The sequence below is a fragment of the Doryrhamphus excisus genome, linkage group LG6 (assembly GCF_037039965.1).
Source record: "Doryrhamphus excisus strain RoL-2023G ecotype Guam linkage group LG6, RoL_Dexc_Guam_v1.1, whole genome shotgun sequence".
Lineage (NCBI taxonomy): Eukaryota > Metazoa > Chordata > Actinopteri > Syngnathiformes > Syngnathidae > Doryrhamphus > Doryrhamphus excisus.
The window spans coordinates 3,786,274-3,808,094 of record NC_136362.1 but is presented as its reverse complement, the minus strand read 5'-3'; the positions used below and the strand labels follow the sequence as shown (position 1 = coordinate 3,808,094).

The 21,821-nt window shown below is 41.8% G+C and overlaps 4 protein-coding genes across 5 annotated transcripts in view; 2 read left to right on the top strand and 2 right to left on the bottom strand.

Moving 5' to 3' along the window:
* The window catches only part of ccnd2a (cyclin D2, a), a 145,229-nt gene extending 140,200 nt beyond the window's left edge, over positions 1–5,029 (top strand). For both annotated transcript variants that reach the window (XM_078791168.1, XM_058087595.2), the window contains one exon: positions 1,936–5,029. In XM_078791168.1, the coding sequence (XP_078647294.1) occupies positions 1,936–2,109 (174 nt within the window). In that variant the 3' untranslated portion in view covers positions 2,110–5,029. The remainder of the gene's footprint in view (positions 1–1,935) is intronic.
* A 1,012-nt stretch (positions 5,030–6,041) lies between these two features.
* Positions 6,042–12,920, top strand: tigara (TP53 induced glycolysis regulatory phosphatase a). The gene is made up of 6 exons (XM_058087469.2): positions 6,042–6,308; positions 6,775–6,812; positions 6,895–7,016; positions 7,261–7,338; positions 7,494–7,604; positions 8,730–12,920. The coding sequence occupies exons 1-6, from the start codon at positions 6,271–6,273 to the stop codon at positions 9,102–9,104; spliced, it is 762 nt and encodes a 253-aa protein (XP_057943452.2). The 5' UTR covers positions 6,042–6,270; the 3' UTR covers positions 9,105–12,920.
* Positions 9,431–11,889, bottom strand: LOC131138363 (uncharacterized). Its single transcript, XM_078791169.1, has 3 exons — positions 11,400–11,889; positions 10,475–10,578; positions 9,431–10,221 (listed from the first exon to the last, which is right to left on the bottom strand). Exons 1-3 carry the CDS (start codon positions 11,572–11,574, stop codon positions 9,832–9,834), a joined length of 669 nt encoding a protein of 222 aa, XP_078647295.1. The 5' UTR covers positions 11,575–11,889; the 3' UTR covers positions 9,431–9,831.
* On the bottom strand, positions 12,671–21,653 carry LOC131138700 (fibroblast growth factor 6-like). Its single transcript, XM_058087862.2, has 3 exons — positions 19,944–21,653; positions 19,439–19,542; positions 12,671–16,312 (listed from the first exon to the last, which is right to left on the bottom strand). The coding sequence occupies exons 1-3, from the start codon at positions 20,278–20,280 to the stop codon at positions 16,136–16,138; spliced, it is 618 nt and encodes a 205-aa protein (XP_057943845.2). The 5' UTR covers positions 20,281–21,653; the 3' UTR covers positions 12,671–16,135.
* Positions 21,654–21,821: the final 168 nt, after the last annotated feature.

Sequence of the window (21,821 nt, the reverse complement as noted above, 5' to 3'; positions counted from 1 at the left end):
ACACACACACTCTACCCCCCCCCACTCAGGACCATCCATCACAGACGGATATGAGGGCTCAGTGCTTGCTGAGAGGCTAGTCTCCCAGGTGGATTCTCACATTGCGGCGGCTGCCTTTGATTGTGAAAGGCGAGCCGGGCCGGTCTCACGCGGATCCCCCGCAGGCAGGCAGGCAGGCAGGCACAAGGACTGGCTCTCGTTAAAAAGGCACCACCTTTGTGTTTCCCACAGGAGGTGGATGTCATTAACATAGCTTTAGTACTACCTGGAGGTGCTGGAGCCTATCCCAGCTGTCTTCGGGTGAGATGCGGGGTACACCTATGGACAATTTTGGAGTGGCTTTTTGTTTTTATTCATTCATTTTCTACCGCTTTTTCCTCATGAGGGTCGCGGTTGGTGCTGGAGCCTATCCCAGCTGTCTTCGGGCAAGATGTGGGGTGAACCTATGGACAATTTTGGAGTGCCTTTTTGTTTTTATTCATTCATTTTCTACCGCTTTTTCCTCACGAGGGTCGCGGTTGGTGCTGGAGCCTATCCCAGCTGTCTTCGGGCAAGATGTGGGGTGAACCTATGGACAATTTTGGAGTGCCTTTTTGTTTTTATTCATTCATTCATTGATTTTCTACCACTTATCCTCACGAGGGTCGCTGGGGGTGCTGGAGCCTATCCCAGCTGTCTTCGGGCAAGATGCGGGGTACACCTATGGACAATTTTGGAGTAGCTTTTTGTTTTTACTCAATTCATTTTCTACCGCTTTTTCCTCACGAGGGTCGCGGTTGGTGCTGGAGCCTATCCCAGCTGTCTTCGGGTGAGATGCGGGGTACACCTATGGACAATTTTGGAGTGGCTTTTTGTTTTTATTCATTCATTCATTGATTTTCTACCATTTATCCTCATGAGGGTCGCTGGGGGTGCTGGAGCCTATCCCAGCTGTCTTCGGGCAAGATGCGGGGTACACCTATGGACAATTTTGGAGTAGCTTTTTGTTTTTATTCATTCATTTTGTACCGCTTTTTCCTCATGAGGGTCGCGGTTTGTGCTGGAGCCTATCCCAGCTGTCTTTGGGCAAGATGCGGGGTAAACCTATGGACAATTTTGGAGTGGCTTTTTGTTTTTATTCATTCATTCATTCATTTTCTACCGCTTTTTCCTCACGAGGGGGTGCTGGAGCCTATCCCAGCTGTCTTCAGGCAAGATGTGGGGTGAACCTATGGACAATTTTGGAGTGGCTTTTTGTTTTTATTCATTCATTCTTTCATTTTGTACCGCTTTTTCCTCACGAGGGTCGCGGTTGGTGCTGGAGCCTATCCCAGCTGTCTTTGGGCAAGATGTGTGGTAAACCTATGGACAATTTTGGAGTGACTTTTTGTTTTTATTCATTCATTCATTAATTTTCTACCACTTTTTCCTCACGAGGGTTGCAGTAGGTGCTGGAGCCTATCCCAGCTGTCTTCGGGGAAGATGCTTTTTGTTTTAATAAAAATAAAAATAAAAATAAAAATAAAAATAAAAATAAAAATAAAAATAAAAATAAAAATAAAAATAAAAATAATAATAATAAATAATAAAAATCCCTCATGAAAACACAGGCTTCTGTTTTCACGCCAAGCAGAAACTCGGCCGCTAACAGTGATCTGTATCTAATAAATCTATCTAATAAATCTATTTTATTAGTGTCTATACAAGTATAGTATAGTATAAGGCTGTGAAGAGGGCTGTAATAAATAAAAAAATATATAAATAATATATAATAAATATATATATAATATAATAATATATAATAAATATAAATAAAAAGTATATTTCAAAGGTCATAAAGAGGTTTTCTAAGCTCTAACTACTAAAGTATCGCATTCATAAATGAGGCATCATGTTTTTTTGTGTGTGGAACCAATTGACTTACTCTAATTTCCCCGTGTCTCCGTGTGGCTGCAGGACGTTCTCAAAGAGTGCCAGGAGCAGATCGAGCGTTTGTTAAAGACTAGCCTGCGTGAAGGCCTGCAGCAGCAGCAGCAACAACAGCAGAGCCAGAGAGGCCCCAGCAGTAAAGGCTTGGACGAGCTGGACCAGTCCTCCACCCCCACAGACGTCCGCGACATCAACTTGTGAACCACCAGAGGGCATTGTTGCGCAAGGATTTACAAGAAGAAGAAGAAAGAAAAAAAAAGAATCATGGAAAAAAAACTTTCTTAAAAGCAGAAAAAAAGAACAAAAAAACAAAATGTTAAAAACACAAGCCCTTTAAAAGAAAAGAACAATGCTTGCTAGTTTTTTTGTAGATTTTTCTGTTCTTCGAGACAAAAAAAAAAAACACCTGCCCATGAAATATCGATTTTTTTTTTTTACGAGTCTAAAAACGATGACGCTCCACGGTGCCTTGGATACACAGAAGGGAAACCAATCATATTTTGCATTGTATAGAATGCGTGTTATTAACTTATATTGCAACCATAGCTGGTTGGCACAATGTTTTTGCGTTGGTGGCATCAAACGTACGGACTTCGTTTCTTCTCTCCCTCTTTGTTGTCATATTATACTTCATTGCTATCTTCAGTAAAAAGATACGGCGAGGAAGCCTTGAAAATGTCGGTGGCTCCCGAATCCCGGGAAGAAACAGGATCCTTTGAATACATAGTCATAATATTATAACCGTAATATTATTATTTGACATATTTTGAGTAGTCAAGATCAATAAGCTCCTCGGTCAGGCTACTTATGTATGTGTCTGTGTGAAAGGGATCCTGTATCTAAATTAGCAGTAAATATGGGAAGGCGCGAGGCACTTACGATATACGTGATTTGTTTATGAGTATAACGAATATCTGTGCTAACGTCGTTGCCTTTATTCATTAGCGTAGCGACGACTGTTGTTGGCTAGCAATGAACCGCTGCACCGACTAGGAACGAGACTTGGCTCGGAGACCTCCATTCTGCTAACGATGGCGTTTTTTTCCGAGTATCCGGAACTCTCCGGCGTGTTAGAGCACATTCAAATGATTTTTTTTTTCGTTTTATCGGAATGGGAAAAGATAGATGCATGAGTACCGGGGGTGGGGGGGCATGCTGCTGATGTACAGCCGGCGGAGCTGGATGATGAATAAGACACCCGAGAAGAACTTGGAGATCAGAACGTTTTGTGTGGGATTCTTCTATTTTCTGTAGATAATTGATGGTTGCTGAATAAGGAACTAAGACCAGATCTTGGAGGAGTGCAAGATGACGTCGACGGGTGGTTTCCAGCTCCCCCTATATGATTTCAATGGCAAAGCACTTTGAGAACATGCTCCACAGGAGATGCGGCAAAATGGTGGTGATTTGGATTTGGGCGGGTTAGGCGGATGTTTTTTTTTTTTTTTTCTTTGGTTTACTTTGTAGGGCTGGTTTCCCAATCACCCCCCCATGTCATAAGGACATTCCAATCAAAAAGAACATTCCTATTCCAGAAAAAGACCAATGTGATATATATAAGGAGCGTGTCCATTTTTCCCAGGATTGGAACAAAAAAAAAACACGTACACTGTCAAGACATGATTTTTTTTTTTTTTTTTTTTTTTTGTACTTGAATTATTCTATTTATCTGCATCACAGCCACACGGTGGAGTCACAACACAGGGGGGGGGGGCGTGTGGTTGTAACATCCAATATTTGCACATGTTCTTCAGAGGCCAATGAGTTGTTTTTCTTTGTTTTTTTTTAATTTTTTTTAACGTTTCCAAACCACCACAAGTAACGTGTGTCGCAGTGGCTGTTGACTTTCTACGGTGCTGGCTTGAAATGTCGAATGTTCACAAACGTGTCGTCGGTCGTTTTTGAGCTTTGCTGCTTGGGATGATTGACGAGGGGGGGTTAATCGGGCTGAGAAATGTTGTTTTTTTTTTTAACACCACATGCTTAGGGAAGTCAAGGGGTATGGAAAGACATTGCTGGTTGTCAGACTGAAGCGAGTGTGTGGTTTTTAGGTAATTGCCCCCCTGCAGGATGTAAGCTCTCACCCAAACTTAGTGTTTGTGATTATTTTGTATTTTTTTTTCTTTTCCTGCAATTTCTTGTTGCGTGTGTTATATATATTGAGACCACACTTTCAATTTGTGTTATTGATATATTTTATGGGGTGACCAGACCCACAAAAGGGTTTTTTTTTTTTTTTTAAGATTTAGAGATACTGTATTCCAAAGTGAAGAGTCGACGGAGGAGGTGTGAAGACATCAAGAAAAAAAAAGTCAATATTTTTATTGAGTTATTGTTGTCTTTTTGCGCTGCTAAAAGCTATGAATTTGTTTCATTTATACAAAATAACATTACAGAGTTGTGATGTGTCACTTGAGTGTGCTGCTATTTTATAAACATTTGTATTATAATATAATTATTTTACTGCTTAAGAGATAAATTCAGAAAAAAAAAACGAAGTAGAAGGTGATAGAAGAACATGAAATAAGTATTCGACTGGAAATGTTCTTTGTACAGTTTTTGCTTAGATAGCATGTCTCCTTTACAACCTATTTGAATCTATTTTGCTATTTTTTTCTTCCGTCACATTCTGCATCAGCGGTGTATGTCCTATACCTCAGGATTACACGGAAAACACACCAACCGACCCGTCATCGATACCTCTGCAGTTAGGGAGCCTGGAATAGAATAGAGAACAAGAAACTAGCATTTTGTGGACGCGTCGCTGTTTGGCTTCCACTTGGACTTACTGGAGAGGGAGGGCAAGGGGGGAGGGGTCACGACATTTTCGGGGGTCTGGTTTGTTGGTGCTGCATCTGACATGTTGTGCATTCCGATGATGGCCAAAGTACACTTGTTGCTTTACACACAATCACCATGAATGTCCGCCCGTATGGATTCTGAATGTGGGAACGATGTGTTTTTGGTCAAGCGTGTGTGTGTTTGTATGTGTGTGTGTGTGTGTGTAACTGCCACAAATTTATCAAAGTGAGTTACACCTCATTTTTTACCCATAAATATTATGATATCTGGAAGTTTGAATGGAGCAGATTTCCCCTAATGCCCCCCCCTCCCTCCCTCCTTCCTCCTCCTCCACTAGAACTCATATCATGTACCTCAAATGTCTGTTGCACAACCTCTGTTCAATAAACTTCTGCTTTAAAGGGTGTGACACCACATCAGCTCACTGCTATCTTCCTTCGTTCCCACTATGATGCGAACGTACGCCTGGAAAAGCATTGTGGAGTTAAGCTCCAGCTGGGATAGGCTCCAGCATTCCCCCCACCGCGACCCTGGTTTATAGAAAAACCTAAATTTAAATCTATTTTCATCACAAAAAAAAATTATAACGTGTGAGTAGTCTTAAAATAATTGCCTGGGTTTAAAAATTTGATTTTCCAAGTATTTCAGATGCATATTTGAACTTAAAAGTTACATTTTAATTTACATTTAAGTCAACTTTAGCAAAACAAAAAAGAAATCCAAAGAAAATAATGTGATGTCAATGTTATTATTATAAATCATAATGATATTTATGGGAAAAAGTTACTAAAGTAAAAGTTTTTTGTTGGAAAATTTAAGTATGCTACAGTTTCAATTTATGTTATATTCTGTAACAAAAAATGTGTAATAATGCTATTACTATAAATGCAATAATAATTATTTTTTGTTGGTAAAGTAAATACATTTTCTGGGCTTACAATATAACATAAAAACCCAATTGTTACATTTTAACTTAAAAAAATTAAAATGAATCAACACAAATTATGTATATGAACATGTTATTATTAGAAATGTAATGATAATTATTAACTTAAGTTCAACAAAATTGAGTAAAATAAAGTTTCCTGGCCATAACATTTCATGAAAACATAAAGTTCGATGATGTATATATACTGTACATATAGTATAATATACTGTATCGTATATAAACCCGGAAGTACATCTTCACAAACTAACGTGCCTCAGCAATGGAATAATGCTTTTATACAAATTATACTAATATTACCAAGAATGTTTCGATCATAAACGTACTAATTACAATCGTCATTTATCTTTCAAAAAAAGTAAAAAAAAAAAAAAACGTAAAGAATGAAAAGACCGGAAGCAGCTGTTGCCCCACGTTTACCGTAAGACTCGCAAAAAAGACGCTCTCCAATTTTGACCTGCGTATCTATTCGCGACTTTAAGCCTGACCGGAAGCAGCGGGAAGCAGGCTGCTTTTGTGTTTCCTCTCTCTTCAAGTGCAATTCCTCGGCGAGGCAAAGAAAGTCACCATAATTTATACCTCGGATTTGTAACTTTGTCGACAGTCTCGAGGAAATGAAAGCGTTGAGGTTTGGGCTGACTTTTGTCCGACAGTAAGTGCGACAGTTCCGTTTATTTTCGCTAACTGTGTGACCATATGGTGTTTTGTTTGCTTTCACGTCAGTTTGGCTGTTAGCTTAAATTATACAACACACTATGTAGGATACAAACTGATGTATACACACGACACATACATGGCATTAGTTTTGCTCGACTTGTTAGCATAGCATACTTTCTTAGCAAGAGCGGTTATGCTGCGTTGCAGTGTTTCACCTTGACCATCAGAGGGCGGAATAATCAAGCAGAAGACTGGCGTTAGATTAAATAACACGTTGCTATAAAAAGAATATACTGTATGGCATCCACTTCACATAACTCTAGGCATGAAATATCAGATAATAGTGTTGCCTTTTGCCCAATTCGGTATGAAGATGAAAATAATAATGCATGAAGTCTAAGTTGTATTTAAATGCTATAATTTTTAACTAAATAACATAACCTGCACTTTATTTCCCACAGTGGGGAAACACAGTTCAATCAAGATGGGCGGCTGCAAGGTACTGCAGACTTCAGAAAACTACAATTATTAACATATATAACAGTTTTGTGCGCCGGTCATGTCACGCTGTTTGCATCCAGGTCAAGCCATAGACTGTGCGCTGTCTGATGTCGGGCTGCAGCAGGCCGAGGCTGCAGGCCGCTACCTGAAAGATGTCACCTTCACCAACGTGTTTGTCAGTGACATGCTACGGGCTCGACAGGTGGGGGTGTTTTCTTTTTATTTGTTTTTGCTCAGAAAAGTAGAAATCAGTGGAGAGATTGTGGAACCTCTAAGTAATACATTACATGATGCTAGCAACCAGGACGGAGACGTATGTAACAAAACAAATGTGTGCAAATTCAGGTCATATCACGTTAGAGGTTCCACGATATCACCCAAAGAAGCACTCTTTTTTTTTTTTTTTTTGGCAGGTCATCAAACCCGCTTCTTTGTTTTCGTTTCAGACCGCTGAAATCATCATGAAACACAACAGCAGTTGTTCAAGATTGCAACTGGCGTGTGAGCCGCTACTTAAGGAGAAAGTGAGTCAAACTATCTTCAGCGTGTTTGTGAGCAGATGGCGGCAGATCTTTGTCTGGCGCTTCAAATTGAATTGAACGCATGCAAAACACTGCTAGGTTTAATGAAGTTATTTCCACGCATGAATATCGACTAAAACCATTCCTGTTTTTTTTAGAGCTTTGGCACAGCCGAGGGGCAGCTTTTGCAGGAAGTGAGAGAGATGGCCAAGACTGCTGGTCAGTCCTTTCTGGACTTCACTCCACCTCAAGGAGAAACTCAGGAGCAGGTAAAGTTCTTATATTTACACATAAGACTTAACAGTCAATACATCTCCGTCACTTAGGGATGTAAAGATATGAAAATTACCAAAATAGAAAAATTATCATGGTTATTATTATTATTATTAGCGCGGTACTGAAGTCTGCAACACATTGAGGGCGGCGGGCGCCATCTTTGACAGCAAGAGGTTTTGTTTACATCAGAATTGGAGTTTATCAAAGTACAGTTATGAATCACGGCTTTACCATCATTTTCATTTATTCATTCATTTTCTACCGCTTATCCTCACAAGGGTCGCGGGGGTGCTGGAGTCTATACCAGCTGTCTTGAGGCGAGAGGCGGGGTACAATCCCAGGGCACATATAGACAAAAAAACATTCACATTCATACCTATGGACAATTTGGAGTGGCTAATTAACCTAGCATGTTTTTGGAATGTGGGAGGAAACCGGAGTACCCGGAGAAAACATGCAAACTCCACACAGAGATGGCCGAGGGTGGGATTGAATTCGGGTCTCATTATTTGAATTAGAAACATTAACACTGCATTAATATGGAATCTTACTTTATGGAAATTTATGAATTTATATAAAAAAATTCTGGCGTTCTTGAATGCTTAAAAAAATCTACATGTATAAGCGCTGTGAATCACAAACATAGCAAGTGTAAAGTAAGTCACACTCATCTTATATGATGGCTGAAGCGTATGAAATTACAACTAGGAGTAAAGTTGTCCACCAGAGGGCGGTAAAGGTCAACACAGCAGTGCAAGAGTGTACAGTAAATTTCACCTGTGATCAAAGTACATCCTTTTTACTGCAGAGACTGTGACGGCTATTTGTGTATTAACGACACGTATGTGTGTGGCCGCCCCCCCCCCTCCCCGATCGGGATGTTCTATTTCAGAAACGTGCCGCCTCTGTTTATGCATTAGTTCCTGGCCGGGATGTTAACTTTGCTCCATCCCACCACGGGACAGGCACATGACAATGACAAAGATAGACTTGACGAGGGGCCTGCCGGTCGCTAGTTGCAGGCTGTTGCATCAGGAGCGAGCCGCCCTTGCAAAGCTGCAGTTTGTACAGAGAGAAAATAAGAAGGTGCTTCTAAAACGGGCCTTTTCTGTGTTCAGCTGAAGCAGCGCGTCCAAGAGTTTTGGCTCAAAATGCTCCATCAAATGGGGCGTGAACATTGGCCCAACAGCCATGACGTCTCGCTACCTCCAGTAGCGGCACCTCAAGGTGAGAGGGATGCCGACGACGTCCCCGTCCCCGTCCACGCGCTGGTGGTCGGACACGGGGCCTACATGTGCGTGACCATGCGCTATCTCGTGGATGATTTACGTTGCTCCGTACCTCAGGATTGCACAAGGGCACGCATGTTCTCGCTGTGTCCAAACGCCGGCATGAGTCGCTTTGTGCTCACCTTGAACCAGGAGGACGAGGCCTTCAAAGTGTCCGACATACACTGCTTGTTTGTCAACAAGGGGGATCATGTTAAAACTTAGTCCTCTTGAGTCGTAGTCCTGGCTAGCTAGCATAGCCGCTTTCCTCAATGGATTAGATTGGGACTTAAAGTCTCTTTATTTATTGATATATATTTATATCAAATGTATATGTTATAAATAAGGGACGTCAAACCCCATGATATTATTAACATTGGATTGTCTTTTTTTACTGTGTTCATTTTTTTTAGTGTTCCAACTGTTTTATTATAAAACTTTTTTAGGTTGACAACAAAAAAAACTACTGAAATTACGTGCAGTAAACGTATAAATATAGTATAAATAAATAAAGCAAAAATAATTACAAAAAATCAATCAAATTAAAAAGTAACAATAAAAACTTTATTTACTTTGGTACGTGACAAAAAAAAAATATCATCCTTGGAAAATGACTTTTTATTTTTCCACATGAAAAAACAGAACATGAAGTATATAAATAATAAAACCCTGGGCTAATAAAAGAAAGTCCGTTATTCAATAAATAAACACTTCATCATTTGTGTGACTGGTGGTGTCCAGCACCTAGCGTACTTGCTAAATGTTCTCATCCCGACATTCCCATATCCCAAACAGACATTGCCACATCTTGGCCCGGGTTTAACGTTTAACTCGGAGGTTAAAGGACAAGCCGCTCACTGGGATCAAACCCGTCCTGCGATTCCATCAGATGTCGCCAAAACAGATTCATCCAGTTCCCGTTGGAATTATGTTCGGGCGTAGCCGTCCCACTCTAAGCTAAGGAGTCCACATTCATCGAGTCTTGCTCAGCTCGATCGGCTATAATGGTCTTGACCGGACTCACGGGCCCGTTAGCATGCAGGACCTTTAAGGGGTCATCACAGGAGGAGATGGTCTCCTTCGACACGGCTCCAGCCTGGTCCTGTTCAGGCTGCAAATGTTCCGACTCTTTGTGATCCTGGATGGAATGGGAGGGATCCGCTTCGGATCTTAACGGATCGGACGGGTTCACCTCTTCGCTTCTCCTCTGCCTGGTCACCAAGGGGGCTACGAAGCGCTTTAGAAAGACCAAGGACGGGTGAGATGACGCCAGCGAAGAGTAAAAGACGCCACTGATGAAGCCGGAGCGGCGGAAGAGACAATCCTCCGTGTCTTTTTGTCTCTGTTTGGTCAGAAAAGAACCCAACGTTCAACAAGAAGCCTTCTCCATTGCGCTAACAGTGATAACAACAGATAAGACGTCTGTGCCTTTTACACAGATTAATTTCCACACATTGATGCACCAATGTACGCAGCACTTATCCGAGACTAAGCTTCTAGTTTCACATATAGCGTGGATGCTACGTCCGAACGCCAGGCCTTTTCACACAGAATAGCGACATGGTTTAAAAAGGTGGAAAATAGCCGTTACTCACCGAGTTGTACAGCGCCAACTTTGAGTCCAAACACACAAAAGCTTTTCTTTTCAAGTCAAATACGGACACAAAGTCGCTCTTGGTCGTCCTTGCAGGTAGAAGAACTGCAAGGGGAGCAAAGTTTGGTGTTTGGTTAGAAGTAATGCGGCGCTAAAGTATTTCAAACAGAACAGGAATGCCTTGAGGATTACATCAGTGGTGTCCAAAGTCCAGCCCAAGGGTTTTGCATTACCAAGGATGAACTATAAAGTTGCAAATTGACCAACTTATAACAATTATGATTGACAGTAAAGATCAGAAATTGTCTTTCATTTTTTTTACAAAAGTTTTAAAAAGGTATACCGTTATGCTAATATTAATTATTCCGCTATTATATTTGACTTTGTCTAAAAAAAAAACATCCAAAAATGCCATCATGATCCTTCAATGGAACAATGGAGCTTCAGATTGTGCAGGGGTGTCAAACGGTAGATGGCTATGTGGAGATGTCGCAGATGCCATGGTGCATGACTACAGGCCCTCAATCTAGTATGTCATAAGGACTTCTTCCAGTGGACTATGCTCAAGTTTTCGGACCATCGTACGTGTTCCCATCATCCAAATCCAATAGAGAACATTTGGGGATTGACGGCAAGGGACGTTTCCGAAATTGGACAAGCAACATTCCTACTGGATTTAAGCATGTTCAAACCTATTTTTTTGAACGCCACAGCTATTAATTACTGAGTATTTTTGAACATTTTAGTTTTAATTAAGGGAGAATTTTTTTTTTTTTTTAACTATAGTCTTAAACTTTTGATCAGGTGATGAAGCTCTACTTCAACACGAACCCTGCACCCTGAACCCTCATTTTTTTCTATATAAAGCCCCCTGTGGCAAAAGTTTGGACACCCCAAAACAAACCAAGGACATGCAGCAGACTCACCGAGAAAGGCCCCAAGAAAAGGTTCCCTGGTGGATCCACTTCTGTCCGCATGCGTCCCAGATTGACGGGCACCGCTCTGACGAAGCTCCTCTCGGCCCTTGAACCTGGACCTACAATCGGCTGGTACGGACACATGTAAGGCAATCAGGAGGAACGGGAAGAAAGCCGCTTGCATGGTCAGGATGTGGCGCTCGGTCTTACTGGAGCCAGAACAAGCGCTCTCGGTCCGCGTGTGAGCAGTTCTGGGGACAGGAGAAAGTCCAGCCGTCCTATTTAAACAGAAGGTCGATGAACTAGCTAACTCATTTACCCAAATAACACACAGCCTGCCTGGAATTCCTCCAGGCCTTAACTGCCAGGATAACAAGGAACGCCGTCGCCGCTTTGGACACTAAAATACATTATTTGCCTTAGCAATAATAAATAGCATTGCCATATGTATGTTAATTATCATATCTGGATGATATTTTCCCCCTCTGTACCATCAGTACCTTGAAAAACCCAGTAATGTACAATGAATGGACTCTGAATAGCATTTTGCACTGCTTCTGATGCCTGACGTTCCTCTTTACAGCCAGATGAGGGCGCTGTTTCCCCAGCGGCAGCCTTTGTTAAGTCCAAACCAAGATGTCAGCATTATAAGCTATAGTGTCAAATACACGATCTTTGGTAATGTTTCATTGGAGCACATGGTCCTGATGAACACCAAATTGGATAAGTTTGATCATTTAACTCAAAATATGATCATTTTTAGCTGCTGCTATGATCATTTGTTGAAATAGTTAGAAAAATTAAATGGAAATAAAGTCAAAATATTACTAGAAAAAAATTATCTAATCAGAAAAAAAATTAATTTTACAGGAATACACTTATAATATTGTAAGGAAAAATAATGTCACCTTAGTAGTAGCATAAAGTTGTAATATTAAAGCAAAAATAAGCGGGATTCAATATGAATTGTAGTTAGATCAACAAAAACCTGTTTACTACCTAATGGAGTAGACATGCTAAGCTAAATTATGCTAAATTATTACGCATAATAACTGACGGGCAGGCTAATGGATCCCTGTCAATCATCAATCTATGAGACATAAACACGCCTGAAAAGGAAGTTCCACTTTTTAGCCCCAGGATGAATTAATTATGTATCGAGTTAATACCAAAAAAAAACGGTGGACTTTTGCATGTAAAATAATGCTAAAGAGCAGCTTCCAGTCTTTCTTGACGTTGTGTGTCATTTTAAGCATGGAACCTGAAGGCATCACAACAGCTTTTACAAAATCTCTTTTATTATCATTTGAGGAATACAGTTGACTGCTGTGCACAGCACATACGTACAAAAATAAAAGGAAACCCATTTGTAATATAGTATTTTTTTTTTCTTTACGTATGAGTCATCATATTTTTATTTTTTTTTTTCAGAAACAAATGATTGAAGAAGTCTGTTGTTTCAAACTAATTTACAATCATTTCAATAATCGGAACTAAGGCAGAAGGTGAGGTATATGTTCAAAAAGAGGAGGGGGGGACTCGAGAGGAAGCACTCTCCCCCTCAGTGCAGGAATAGAAAACCGAGAGGAAAACATAAAGGCTGCTGGCGCACAGGGACACACAACACACACAATACACACACACACACACACACACCACGTCCATTCACTCACCCTGCGAACCAACATAAATCTTTATAAGCAGCTGATGATCAGCAAAAATGGCAAAATTCAGACATTTGGGTGCATATTCCAAAGGGAGCATTCAGAATTCCGTGTGCATATAATAATAATAATAATAATAAGGAATTCAAAAAATGGGGGGGTTGATTTTTTTTTTTTTTTAACCACAAAATACTTGGATACCCCCTGGAAACAATATCATGCAACCCAGGGCACACTTTATAGTCCTTTGAGACGCCAAAGTTGGGTGGGCAAACTACGGTCCGGGCGGGGGTATTAACTTAAACTAGTATGCATGTATGAAATATATAGTCCCCCCCCCCTCCCCCGCCCCCGAGAGGCGATTTTGTTAACCCAAAAGTTTGCCCACCCCTGCTTTAGATGCAACACCACTGCTAATAATAACATGTTGTTGTCCTGCTTTTGCCAGTTTCGACCCCCCCCCCCAGCCGTCATGTATTATGCCGACAGTGAGACACCCCCATAACAATAAAAAAAAAAAAAAGTGCTTTTAAATTTAAAATTTTTCTTGCTCGGATGGGATTCTTTGCACTTTTTCTTGAGTAGTTTTGCACAGACATGACAAAGGTCATTTGAAGGGTAAAAGCTAAGCTACATCCGATGGCGTTTTCAAGGCAAAAGGACTACAATAATGGCGACCGACTCCGACTCCCAACATTTAGCTTCATCAGTGGTGATAATACTCACAGTTTTAACATCCTCATCCTCTCCTGGGTCACAGTATTCAGCGTGTCTAGCTAGCCAACCTTCCTGGAAGCGTATGATTCCCCTGCTACTTGCGTTACCTACCGCGAACCGTGTAAAAAAAAACCCGCCCCCGCCCCCACGTGTCCTGCCTTCATGATGCCCTGTTATTCCTGACTCGAGCTCAATTGATACGGCCTCTACTGTCACTTTGGCGCCAACCCAGGCCTCGCCCGCTCATCTCTAAACTAAACATGAGCGGTATCCCGATCCGGCGCTCGCGGCGTGGTACATTCCGGCGGCGTATGAGGTAAAGATGACTACTTCAAAACACTTAGACCGAAGTCCGACCATTCAAAGTACAGCGGAACCTCGAAAGTCAACCACAGTCCATTCCCGATCATTCCCAGCAAAGTTGCAGTGGAACCTCGGTTAGCGGCTTTTTTGCTTATAATCGCACCTCGGTTTGTGTACATTCGACAGTTAGCATTAGCTTGTGGTTTTGTTAAGACAGAAAGAAATCACCATCTGGATCGTACAGTACTGCACTTGAAAGTGAAAGCAGTAATTATTCGAGAGTACTATAAATGTGTACATGTTGGCAGGTCTGCACCGACATTAAAAGTACTCGCTTCCTCTGGCGCCCGGCAACCAGAACCGGAAGTCGGGTAGAGTCGGACAGTCTGGAATGAATTTATGGTGCTAAGCAGGATTCCAGGGTACCATCGGGAAATAGTCTGTTCTACCGTTCGAGTCCGTGCCACTCGTCCGTTTATCGGACATAAATGCAAACCTGCGTTTGCAAAAACACAACAATACGCAACATGTCCACAGCGAAATGACCGCCATGGGTCTCCAATTTTATGTCGATAAAAACAGTGGAACCTTTTTAGTAATAAGAGGAACACGGCAGACCGGGAATTGGGAAGTTGGGCCGCATTCACGGGTTGTCCACATAAGTGTGACCATCTGAAAACGGGTTCCACTGTAATAGTACCGTAGCCAGTGGATCCTGAAATCGTGGAGCAGTTAAAAAAAATCCACTCTCACCAAAAGTGACACTGAATGCGACGATAAAAGAGAGGAGGCTGACAACATGTGTGATGAAGAACTTATGACGCTGTTAAATTTTTAACAACGGACATCACAAATACGACAAACGTGGCTTTCTGTAAAACGTACTTTGAATTCCGATGAACTGTTGAACTTCCGGGTTCCACTGCAGCACAAAAACACGTCGCGACAAACTCGCTTCATTTTCCCGCCAGAGACCGTGACAGCACCTTGTCGTCTTGATCAAAGACCAAGGTCGAAAGAAGAAAACACCTAAACTCGGGTAACCAGACACCCAAAAACGTCAGCACCTCCAACCTTGGAACACAAATGGCTCTGACGGATGGGCCCGCTTGGGCGGCTCAGCTATGCTAGCCCGCATTGCTGGCATCCTCGCCATGTTAAAGCAACAATGGCGGCCTCGTGCGCGGTCCCTTATAAGTCCAACCCGTCTTGTCCCGTCCCGTCCCGACGTTGGATCACATTATCTCGAATTGTCCTTCAAAGCAGACCCTCGTTAACAGTGAATCGACTCTTGGGGGGGGGTCACACTTGTAAGTGTCGGGCCTGATTAACTAATTAGTGGGATTGTCAAAGCCCCCCTTAGGGGCCCCGAGTGCTCTCTTAAATTATGACGTATAAACAAAAGGCTTCACTGCATCACTTTCTTTATCTAATTCTGGAGGGGGGGGAAATGTCTGTGCCCCCCAGGAATGGGGCTAAATGGGACTAAAGACCCAGCGGTGGTGTCTGAGGGAAGAGTGATGACTTTCGTTCCTATTTCTGACTCGAGCACCAATGTTTCTCGCATGCCGGGGGCCGGGGTGCCGGGGGGAGCGAAATAGGAATTCAAGGCACCGCTACCTCATGACAAAGCAAGAACAACCGCCGCCATATTTGCCGAGCTCCAAGAAGCGGAGATCGGTGCACGTTTTTTTTTATATTCATGCATGTACGTATATTTTTCGATTTCGTCACCTCGGGATCGCCGTGCTTTGAGGTAATAAAACTATCACAAACCGACGGGGCGAGCACCCAACAGTCCAAACCGAAGGAACCATTGAAGCCTCTTTCCATCCCAATCCCAAAATGGTGTCGATCCCAACCAAAAGCAGCAAAAGAAGGCATTTGAATATTTCTAATACAAAGTAATCTACCCAAATATACATATAAAGTCTGAATAAATACTACATATTCTTTCTATGACAGTCCGTTGCGTTTGGGTTTTGGATGTACAGTATGGATATTACGGTGCCGTTACCTGGGAAAGAATCCGCATGTGCAAATACGTGTGTTATTGCCTTGTCATATCCGGGGCAGGAAGTGCGTCACAGTCATGGCCGTGGTGGCCTTGTTGCCCCGTTTCACGCGGCCGTGCTTGCTGAGCGCCACGAAGGAGCCTCGGTACGCCAGCGATTCGTAGGCGTTGTAGTTGTTGGGGAGGAGACGCTCCTGGAACTTGCATTCGTCGTGGAAAACCGTCTGGAGAGGACACAAGAGGCGGACAGCGTCATTCCCGGAGCAGGGAAGCTTGGAAAAGCCAAATATAAAAGTCGTCCCTCGCTACACGCGTTTTTTTTTTTGTTTTTTTTTCAAATATGGCGTCAGTATTGTTACTTTGATGAGGCGTTCATTTACATTACCTTAACTTGCGCTGTATAGTCAGTCCGACTGAAAAAAGTACTCCTCGCCTTCTGTGTGGAAGTGGTACCTTTTTGGCATCTGACTTTGTTGTTCTTTCCCACTCAGTTTCAAACCCTTTCTTAACCCCAAATTTAAAAAAAAACTATATTAGGAAAGCAGGAAGTGAACAAATGTAATTAAAGTACCAGATGAAGGGGTAGGATTTAATAAGCTTTGCTTCTTCCTACTCCTTTTGGACATGTGGAACTGGGAACTGATTATGGGATGCACTCAATTGTAATCTGATGCATGTTCAAATTAAATTAAACCATTAAACATGAAGCCAACCAGTTAGCGCGCTAGCTTGCTACGCTAAAAGCAGCGGCCGACTTTGATGTCCCTGCAGGGGTCCTGTAGCCCGCGTGTAAGAGTTGCGCAATGTGACGTAAACAAAGAATAATAGGAGTATAAAGGTGACTATAGGGGTGTTATGTCATGTCTATGGGGCTCTAATGATGATTAATATGTAAGTCAAAAACTACCAAAATTTCAAGATCAGGAAAAATACCAATGTCGATTGATATCACATTTTTATATGGTCCAAAGTAGCACCCCCCCACCCCCCCCCCAAACTGAATCTCTTATCAGATCATCAGCACAGCGGCAAGCCAACACTTCATCACTCAAGAGCAGATGCATTCTGCCTGTCAAAAGATGTCCGCTAACGGGAACGCGCGTCTTTGTCATTGGCCGGCCAATCACGTCAAGGTTAGCGCTGACATGACTACAAATCTCGCCATCAGCTTCCATCAAACAATCAACAAGAAAGCACGCTGGCGGCCATCCCAACAATAGGATTAAAAAACACAACATGAAGGTATGATATGTGTACAGTGTAGTACAGTACAGTACTGTAATTAGGTAAGTTTTCCAGAAAAATAAAGAAAATTAAGGAAAATAAGGAATCATTTGGAAAAATAGTCATATATTTTTAGAAAGTAACAGGAAACTACAGGAAAATAAGTACATTTTCCAGGAAAATCTGGAAAATAAGACACATTTTCCAGAAAATAAAGGAAAAATCAGGGAAATCAGGAACATTTCACAGAAAATAAAGAGGAACTGAGTGGGAAGAAAGACACATTTGTCTGAAAATGATAGGAATTGAGGGGAAAAACTACATTTTCCAGAAAATCTGAGAAAATATTCCAGAAAATAAGGAAACATGAGGGGAAATAAGGTAAATTTTCAAGAAAATTTGGGAAAATAATAATATATTTTTTAGAAAATAACAGGAAATTGGGGGGAATAAGTACATTTCTCATGATATGGGACACGTTTCTAGAAAATAAAGAAAAATTTGTGGAAATAAGCCAGATTTGTCAGAAATAATGGTCATTTAGGGGAAAATAAAACAAAAATTTTCCAGAAAATTTTGAAAAATAAGGATTTCTTAGAAAACGGGGGAAGTAAGGAAATAATAAAGTATATTTTCCAGAAAATAAAGAAAAATTTGGGGAAATAAGCCAGATTTGTCAGAAATAATGGTAATTTAGGGGAAAAATCAAAAATTTTCCAGAAAATTTTGAAAAATAAGGATTTTTTTAGAAAACAGGGGGGAAGTAAGGGAATAATAAAGTACATTTTCCAGAAAATAAAGAAAAAATTGTGGAAATAAGCCAGATTTGTCAGAAATAATGGTCATTTAGGGGAAAATAAAACAAAAATTTTCCAGAAAATTTTGAAAAATAAGGATTTCTTACAAAACATGGGGGAAGTAAGGGAATAATAAAGTAAATTATCCAGAAAATAAAGAAAAATTTGTGGAAATAAGTCAGATTTGTCAGAAATAATGGTAATTTAGGGGAAAAAACAAAAATTTTCCAGAAAATTTTGAAAAATAAGGATTTTTTTTTATAAAACAGGGGGGAAGTAAGGGAATAATAAAGTACATTTTCCAGAAAATAAAGAAAAAATTGTGGAAATAAGCCAGATTTGTCAGAAATAATGGTAATTTAGGGGAAAATAAAACAAAAATTTCAAGAAAATTTTGAAAAATAAGGATTTCTTAGAAAACAGTGGGGAAGTGAGGGAATAATAAAGTAAATTATCCAGAAAATAAAGAAAAATTTGTGGAAATAAGCCAGATTTGTCAGAAATAATGGTAATTTAGGGGGAAATAAAAAAAAATGTTCAAGAAAATTTTGAAAAATAAGGATTTTTTAGAAAACGAGGGGAAGTGAGGGAATAATAAAGCACATTTTCCAGAAAATAAAGAAAAATTTGTGGAAATAAGTCAGATTTGTCAGAAATAATGGTAATTTAGGGGAAAATAAAACAAAATTTTCAAGAAAATTTTGAAAAATAAGGATTTCTTAGAAAACAGTGGGGAAGTGAGGGAATAATAAAGTAAATTATCCAGAAAATAAAGAAAAATTTGTGGAAATAAGCCAGATTTGTCAGAAATAATGGTAATTTAGGGGGAAATAAAACAAAAATTTTCAAGAAAATTTTGAAAAATAAGGATTTTATAGAAAACGAGGGGAGGTGAGGGAATAATAAAGCACATTTTCCAGAAAATAAAGAAAAATTTGTGGAAATAAGTCAGATTTGTCAGAAATAATGGTCATTTAGGGGAAAATAAAACAAAAATTTTCCAGAAAATTTTGAAAAATAAGGATTTCTTAGAAAACAGGGGGGAAGTAAGGGAATAATAAAGTACATTTTCCAGAAAATAAAGAAAAATTTGGGGAAATAAACCAGATTTGTCAGAAATAGTGGTAATTTAGGGGAAAATAAAACAAAATTTTCAAGAAAATTTTGAAAAATAAGGAACCATGAGGGGAAAATAACACACATTTTCTAGAAAAATGAGGAAAAATTCGAGAAAATAAGTTACATTTTCCAGAAAATATGTTTTTGTTTGGAATATTGTGAGGCCTAGCCTGACCCCCCCCGCCCCCCCAAAAGAAAAGTCATACCTACCGTCCCGTATAACCTCCCGCGTCTGTTCATGGCGACGTACAAGTCACTCTTGACTCCATAGAGGCTCACCACTCCTCTCTCCACCGTGGAGATCTCGATCAGACCTGCACATCAATATCAATATCATCATCATCATCATCATCATAATAATTATCATATTTTGGCATGCATGCATTGTGTTGTTATTGTGTTGTGTCCCTGCACCTCCATGGGTGTAACCTTGCTCATTTTTCTGCGCAGCGTGACGGGACTCTTTTGTTCCGCATCCTTCACATCTGCACGCACACGCACATGCACACGCACGCATTTCTTGCGGCGCCATTTGCGTGGGCCTGCGTAAAAATAAGTTGTGTCTAAAAGCGGCCATACATTCATGTCATGCTCGGGGTGGGAGGGGGTGAGCAGGGGGCAGGGGGGGCCCGGGGGGAGGGGGGGGGGGTGTTCGGCACCGATGGTTTTTAATGACGGAACAGTCACACACACACACGACCACGGAAGGACTCACTGTACTGGTTCTCGTGGTGCACGCCGTCGATCCTTCCATCCGGGAGGATCCGGAGGTGGAAGCCGATGCCCACGTTGCAGTAGAGCCTCCGCACCCTCTTGATGCCCAGCAGGTAGTCGCTCTCCCAGTTGAGCTCCGGCTTCTCCCCGGAGATCCCGAGCACGGAGCGGGAGAAGAGCGTCTCCCAGCGCTTCTCCAGCAGGGTGGCGTTCGTCCGGCCGCCCGGCAGCGGCGGGTGCGCCGACACCCAGCCCAGCAGCAGGCCGCACAAGAGAACCGCCGCCGCGGTCAGCGTCCGCTGGGACATACTGACGAGGAGCCTGCGAGCTCCGGCCATCCGGTTTACCTTCAGACCACGTGGTGCAAATTAATGAGGCTAAAAATACCGCTCTTCTTGTTTTTCTCCCGTCGGCATGCCGGCTCAGGGTTATTTCTGGAGCGCGGACCAGGGCCGTGCGGGGCATGAAACGCAAGCCCCGCTGCGGAGGAGGAGGAGAGGAGACCCCGGAGGTGATGGTGCTGGTGATGGTGCTGCTGCTGCTGCTGCTGCTGCTGGCGATTACCATGTTTTGCGGCTCCTCCGCGCCTCTCTCTCTCCCCTCGCACACGCACTCGCTCCCTCCCCGAGAATCCCTGGAACAAATCCTCCGGCGTGCGGCGGCGGCGGCGGCGGCGGCAGCGGGAAGAAAGCCTCTCGGGCCGGGCCCGGCATCCTCGCATCCACGGCGGCCGGGGAGCACTAGCTCTGCGCGGAGGCTTCCGCGGAAGAGGCGGGGGGAGGGTCGCGCTCGGGCTGCTCCCAAATTGGGCGGGTGGTCATATGTCTGTCAGGCCGCTTCCTTATTTAGAAAGAAGGTGTAAAAAGAGGCCCGCTTGTCACTGGAGAGCAACGAAGGGGCTCTTGCGCAGCCTGCCACGACTCGACCCAAACGCGTCCGTGGATCCTCCTCGGTGACGCGTCAACTACACCTGAAGCCCCCCCCCCCGGCTGTTCTATTGTGGCATTATTCCTAAAGATCTCCACATGTTCTCCCGTACGTGAGAGCGAGGCGCGGGCCTGACACGGAATGGCACGCATAGTCTGCGTGCCATTCCCGCTGACACCAAAGCCTATCGTGTGTTCCGTGTAACGGATAATGTCAGCAGCTGCGTGGCCATGTGTCGGGGAGGCCGAGGCGGCAGCAGTTCCCAGGATCTCCACGGGATGGCGCTGTTACCCGGACGGAATATGGGAGGATGCGAGGGACAATGTCATAGTTTATAAAGCAATACGAGAAGTTACATATATTGTGCTTTAAGTGGAAAAGACCCCCCCCCCTTTTTTTTTATAAGACTATGACTTTATTCAAATGATATTACTGTGTAATGTCATTTAAATGACAACTTTATTTTTTTGCTTGCATAATTACTTTTTTTTTTTTAATCCTTCATACATTTTCTTGGCTGAATATTTTTACTTTATTCACATAATATTTTATTAAACCCCCCTCAACCTAATTTTCCCCAGTTTCTTTCTCATATTCTGACTTTTTAAGTAGTTTTTTGTGTAATATTTCAAGTTTATACCACTAAATAGTTTTTTTGTTACATTATTTTTGATGGATGGCAACTTTATTGTCTATATATGACTTTATATCCATATATTACTACTTTTAAAAATATATTTCAACTTTACTATGAAAATGACATTTCCTCATGTTACAAGTGTATTTTTTTATAAAATTGCATTTTTTTGCTTAATATTTTTGACTTTATTCTATAAAAATTCAAACTGTTTTTTTTAATTTTACAACTTCCGTCTTATAAATTCTCATCTGTGAATATTTGGACTTTATTCCCTTAATATTGTAACTTTTCCCCCCAACCAGTTCTTTCCAA

Coding starts and splice junctions, on each gene's coding strand:
- LOC131138363 (XM_078791169.1), bottom strand. CDS start 11,574: ATGCAAGCGGCTTTCTTCCCGTTCCTCCTGATTGCCTTACATGTGTCC. Junction 10,579..11,399: donor TTTTCTTGGGGCCTTTCTCG/GTGAGTCTGCTG, acceptor CTCCCCTTGCAG/TTCTTCTACCTGCAAGGACG. Junction 10,222..10,474: donor AGTTGGCGCTGTACAACTCG/GTGAGTAACGGC, acceptor CTGACCAAACAG/AGACAAAAAGACACGGAGGA.
- LOC131138700 (XM_058087862.2), bottom strand. CDS start 20,280: ATGGCCGGAGCTCGCAGGCTCCTCGTCAGTATGTCCCAGCGGACGCTG. Junction 19,543..19,943: donor GCACCACGAGAACCAGTACA/GTGAGTCCTTCC, acceptor ATTGATGTGCAG/GTCTGATCGAGATCTCCACG. Junction 16,313..19,438: donor GCGGGAGGTTATACGGGACG/GTAGGTATGACT, acceptor TGTCCTCTCCAG/ACGGTTTTCCACGACGAATG.
- tigara (XM_058087469.2), top strand. CDS start 6,271: ATGAAAGCGTTGAGGTTTGGGCTGACTTTTGTCCGACA. Junction 6,813..6,894: donor TCAAGATGGGCGGCTGCAAG/GTACTGCAGACT, acceptor GTTTGCATCCAG/GTCAAGCCATAGACTGTGCG. Junction 7,017..7,260: donor ACATGCTACGGGCTCGACAG/GTGGGGGTGTTT, acceptor TTTTCGTTTCAG/ACCGCTGAAATCATCATGAA.